This window comes from Lepidothrix coronata, unplaced genomic scaffold (genome assembly GCF_001604755.1).
Source record: "Lepidothrix coronata isolate B3197 unplaced genomic scaffold, Lepidothrix_coronata-1.0 Scaffold366, whole genome shotgun sequence".
In the NCBI taxonomy this organism is placed as follows: Eukaryota; Metazoa; Chordata; class Aves; order Passeriformes; family Pipridae; genus Lepidothrix; species Lepidothrix coronata.
Window position 1 is genome coordinate 31,482 of NW_016690546.1, and position 5,050 is coordinate 36,531.

General features: G+C 62.6%; 2 protein-coding genes across 2 annotated transcripts in view; one reads left to right on the top strand and one right to left on the bottom strand.

The window, feature by feature from the left end:
- NCAPH2 (non-SMC condensin II complex subunit H2) overlaps nt 1–2,305 on the bottom strand; it is a 10,006-nt gene extending 7,701 nt beyond the window's left edge. Inside the window, 4 exon segments of the mRNA XM_017838877.1 lie at nt 405–501; nt 1,059–1,160; nt 1,249–1,481; nt 2,266–2,305. Coding sequence (XP_017694366.1) covers nt 405–501; nt 1,059–1,160; nt 1,249–1,356 — 307 coding nt within the window. The 5' untranslated portion in view covers nt 1,357–1,481; nt 2,266–2,305.
- Nucleotides 2,306–2,338: 33 nt separating this feature from the next.
- LMF2 (lipase maturation factor 2) overlaps nt 2,339–5,050 on the top strand; it is a 10,197-nt gene continuing 7,485 nt past the window's right edge. Inside the window, exons 1-3 of the mRNA XM_017838878.1 lie at nt 2,339–2,451; nt 3,578–3,831; nt 4,912–4,940. Coding sequence (XP_017694367.1) covers nt 2,358–2,451; nt 3,578–3,831; nt 4,912–4,940 — 377 coding nt within the window. The 5' untranslated portion in view covers nt 2,339–2,357. The remainder of the gene's footprint in view (nt 2,452–3,577; nt 3,832–4,911; nt 4,941–5,050) is intronic.

Below are 5,050 nucleotides of genomic sequence, written 5' to 3' on the forward strand. Positions count from 1 at the left end.
ACACCAGGAGGAATTTCCTCATGGAAAGGGCTGTCCAGCCCTGGCACAGCTGCCCAGGGCAGTGGTGGAGGCCCCATCCCTGGAGGGATTTCAAAGCCCTGTGGATGTGGCACTTGGGGACGTGGTCAGGGGTGGCCTTGGCAGTGCTGGGGAGGGTTGGATTTGATGGGCCCAGAGGGATTTTCCAGTCTCCAGGATTCTGTAATCCCATGATTTTTGCAGATCCACACTGTGGGACACAAGGCAGAGCTGCTGGAGACAAACTGCACGTGGCAGGTAAAAATAAACAACTAAAAATGACCAATCCATGCAGGAGCCACCAGATCTCATTGGGAATGGGAATGGCCAGTGATGATGGGAGCACCGAGGCAGAGACCCACAGCAGTGTTTCCATGGGGCAGCAGCCCCAGCAAAACTCTCCCTGGGAAGGGAAATTCCCACTTACTTTTTATTGGAGATGCAGTCGAGTGCCTGGCAGACAAGCATGTACAGGTACTCCACCTGGAAAACAGCACCTGGAGCTGGGAAAGGTTGGGAGCAGCTTCCAGGAAAGCTACTCCACCCAATGAACCACCCTCCCCCCAGCCTCCCATTATCTCAGGACAGCTGGAGTTCAATTCCATGAATTCTTGTTGTCCTTTTCCCTGTTTCAGCCATCCTGAGGCCAGATTTGGGGAAATCCCTGGAATTTTTCAAAGCTAGTTTGGAGCTAGCTGGCTTTGAAAGGTGTAGTGGGAGGTGTTCCTGCCTATGGCAGAGGAGTGGTACTGGATGGGCTTTAATGTTCTTCCAACCCAAACCATCCCGTGATTTTATGAGGAGATAAGATTTTATATCCCACCCTCTGCAGAAAAACGGGAGCACAGCAAAATCCCTGCCCTTTCCCGGGCTGCCAACACCTACAAAGGAATTAAATTTAGGAACGGCAAATCCTTTTGTTCCCATTAATCGTTTAACTCAGGTCTCTCAAAGCCAAGGGGGGATTCCAGGGTGACCCCACGGAGCTCAGGGCTCGTGGAATGGGCCTGGGATGCAGCAGGGCCCCCCTGGGTGCTCACCTTCCTGCTGTAGATGCAGGCAGAGCCCTGGATCAGCAGCGCCGCCTCCGTGAAGTTCATGGTGGTTCTCCCGTTGTCGAAGGAGATGCAGATCTGATCCAGCTGGGAAGGGCAGGGACAGGACAGGCTGAGTCCCGGGGGGGTGTGGGGGTGGCACAGGGAGGGGGACGGGGCAGGAGCCCCCCGTTACCTCCTCCAGGTACTCCCCGAGCTGGGTGGCCACGTCCACCTCCCAGTTCTTGGTGAGGTCCCGGATGGGCTGGAGCAGGTGCAGGAATCGCGACTCCACCTCCTCCATGGCGGGATCCCGGCACAGACACCCCGGGGGGGCTCAGACCACGCGGTCCCGGACAGGGGAACCCACAGGGAACGGCTGAGGGTCAGTGGGATCCCGGGAGAGCTGGGGCAGGAATCCCAGATCAGCTGGAGTTCAACGGAAAAGCAGCAATTCAGGTAACGTGGGATCGTTGAGGTTGGAAAATCCTTACCCTGATCCTGATCCCAATCCCGATCCCAGCCCCAATCCTCACTCTGATACAATCCCAACCCCATCCAGACCCCACTCCCAATCCCAACCATGGATCACAACCCCAGTTCTGTTCCTGACCCTGATCCAGACCCTGGCACCAACCCCAATCCTGATTTTGACCCAGTCCTGATGCCAATCCCAATCCCAACCCGGGGTCACAACCCCGACCCTGACCCTGATCCCGATCCCAACCCCAATCCCGATCCTGACTCCCATCCTGACTCAAACCCAAATCCCGACCCCAACTCCAACCTTGACCCCAATCCAATCCCGACCCCACTTCCCAGACCGACCCCAACCCCGGATCCCAACCTCAATCCCGACCCCGACCCAATCCCAGTCCCGACCGCATTCCCAACCCTGTTTCTGACCCTGACCATGATCCTGCCCCTGATCCTGATCCCAATCCCGACCCCATCCCAATCTCGACCCCGGATTACAACTCTAGTCCAGATCCCAACCCTGATCCCGATTCTGATCCAGATCCAGCTCCGGTCCCGACGCCACTCCCAACTCCGACCCCAATCCCGAACCAGATCCCATCCCCAATCCCGACCCCGAATCAAAACCCCAATTCCCGTTCTCCCTCACTCCCCTCCCTGTCCCTCACCGCTCCCATCCCCTCTCTTCCCCTCTCTCTCCCCTCCCTTCCCTCTCCATCCCCTCTCCCCCCCTCACCGCTCGCTCCCCGCCGCCATGTTCGGGTTTCCCGCGCGCGCCGCGCTGTGACGTCATCGGTGCGCGCCGCGGGGGCCTGAGGGGGGGCCGCCATGGCGGAGGCGGCGCGGCCGCGGGCGCTGTTCCTGGCCGGGCTGGCCGCCGTCTATGTGGCCGCTTTCGGCTCCCTCTACGTGCAGATCCCCGGTACCGCGGGGGGAGGGACAGCCGGGGGCCGCGGGGGAGGGCCGGGCAAGGGCGGGGATGGGGCTGGGGCGGTCGGGACGGGGTCGGGATGGGGCCGGGGACGTGGCCGGTGGAGCCGAGATGGGGACGGGAGAGTCGGGACAGAGCCAGGACGGAGCTGGGACGGGTCCGGTAGAACCGGGATGGAGCCGGGGCAGAACTGGGAGGAGTCCAATAGAACGGGGATAGAGCTGGAAGGAGTCCAGTAGAACTGGGATGGAGCCAGGACGGGTCCGGTAGAACCGGGATAGAAGCAGGGATGGGACCGGTGGAGCCGGTACAGAGCCGGGACGGGTCCAGTTGAACCGGGATAGAGCCGCGGATGGGGCAGGTAGAACCAGGAGAGAGCCGGGATGGGGCAGGTAGAACCAGGAGAGAGCCGGGACGGGGCCGGTAGAACCGGGATGGAGCCGGTACAGAGCTGGGGCGGGTCCGATAGAACCGGGATAGAGCTGGCATAGGGCAGGTAGAACTGGGATGCAGCCGGGATGGAGCTGGAACGGGGCCAGTAGAACTGGGATAGAGCTGGGAGTGGGAGCAGCAGAGCCGGGACGTGGCCAGTGGAGTCGGGAGTGGGACTGGTGGAGTTGGGATAAAGCTGGAACGGGCCCGGTGGAGCCGGGACAGAGCCGGGATGGGGCTGACAGACCCCCCCGGGGCCGCAGGGCCGCCCCTGCCATCCCGTTTCCCTCCCCATAACCTGATCTCTCCCTTACTGGGAAGACCAGGAATACTGGGGAGCAGCTCCTCTGCCCCCTCCACCCTCCTCAGGGGTCCAGGGGGTGCTCGGGCCCCCTCTGAGCCCCCCAACTCCCCCCTGGGCCCCCCAACCCCCTGCCCACGGCAGGCAGTGGTGTCACCTCCGTCCACGTGGCCGGGCTGGATGTGGCAGCTCCTGGGCTGCACCTGGGCTCTTCCCACTGGCTCCCGGTTCCAACTGGGAAGCTGGGATGGGGACAGCCTGGAGCCCCCCCAGTCAGCACATCGACGAGCTGCCACGGGGATGAGGCCGAGGTGCTGCCCGGGGGGCTCCCGGCCGTGCTGCCCCAGTTTTCCTGGGAATGCCTGACTGCCGTTCCCATTCCAGGCCTGTACGGCAGGGAGGGGATCCTGCCGGCCCGCAAGGTGCTGCGGCTCAGCGGGAAGGGGCTGTGGGAGCAGCTCCGGGATTCCCCCACCCTGCTGTGGCTCAGCCCACGGCTGGGGCTGGACACGGAGCAGGGCATGGAGCTGCTGTGCCTGGTGGGCATCCTGGCGTCCTTCGGAGCCCTGCTGTGCGAGTCCATGCGGGACTGCCTGGTCTTCGCCCTGCTCCGGGTGCTCTACCTGTCCCTCTACCAGGTGAGGGGCTGGGGGGGTCCCTGGAGGGGGGTGGCACCGTCCTGTGTGCTCCTGGTGTGCTCACATTCCCTCGTGGAGCTGGGGAAGGGGTTGGGAGATACGGTCAGGGAATCAGGGAATGGTTTGGGCAGGAAGGGAATTTTAATCCCATCCCAATCCAGCCTCCAGGGGCAGGGACACTTTCCACTGGCTCAAGTTGCTCCAGCCTGGCCTTGGATACTTCCAGGGATCCAGAGGCAGCCACAGCTTCTCTGGGAGATTCATTCCAGCCCCTCCCCACCCTCCCAGCCAGGAATTCCTTCCCCATATCCCATCTAACCCTGCCCTCTGGTCCTGGGAAGCCATTCCCTGTGTCCTGTCCCTCCATCCCTTGTCCCAAGTCCCTCTCCAGCTCCAGGACAGGTTGGACAGGGCTTGGAGCTACCTGATCCAGTGGAAGGTATCCCTGCTCACAGCAGGGATTTGGAATGGGATGGGATTTAAGGGGTCTCTTACCACCCAAACTATTCCATGATTCCATGAATCCTCCCTCCTGCCGCCCCGGGAGCTCCAGTGAGTCAGAGCCGGCTGCTGTGGGGGGAGGAGGAGGGTTTATCTTCCCTCTGGAATCAGGGAATTATAGAGGGATAAATCACCCGTGTTTGACCTTCCCCCCCCCCCGGGGTAGGGAATCGTCACCTCCCGGGGTGGGGGCTGTCCCCTTGGAATTCTGTATCCCGGTGTGGCTCTGGCTGTTCCCGGGCCCCTTCCCTCCTCACTCCCTTCCCTCCTCACTCCCTTTTACGGCAATGCTGGAAGCACATCCCTGGAAGCACATCCCTGCTCCTCCCCCGGGCCGGGCTGTGGGCAGGGAACACTCCCAGTGTGGAATGGCCCCCCCGGGACACCCCCCCTCCCCCGAGCATTCCCGGGCTGTGATCCCAGTGCTGCCGTTCCCACGGCTCTTTGGGATTGGCCTGGAGCCCCGGGCTGGGAAAGGAGCTGGGGGGGGCCAGGGGGGGTCTGTGCCCGGCACTGTCCATGTGGGGAAGGGTCTGGGGGTCAAACCTGCCCCACTCACCCCCTGCTCCCTCTCCACAGGTGGGACAGGTCTTCCTGTACTTCCAGTGGTGAGTCAGACCCCCCCTTGGGCCCTTTGGGGGGGCTGTGGGGGGCTCGGAGCTGGGGGAGATGTCCTGCACCCCCTGCAGCCCCAGGGTGGGGGGCACAGCAGGATGGG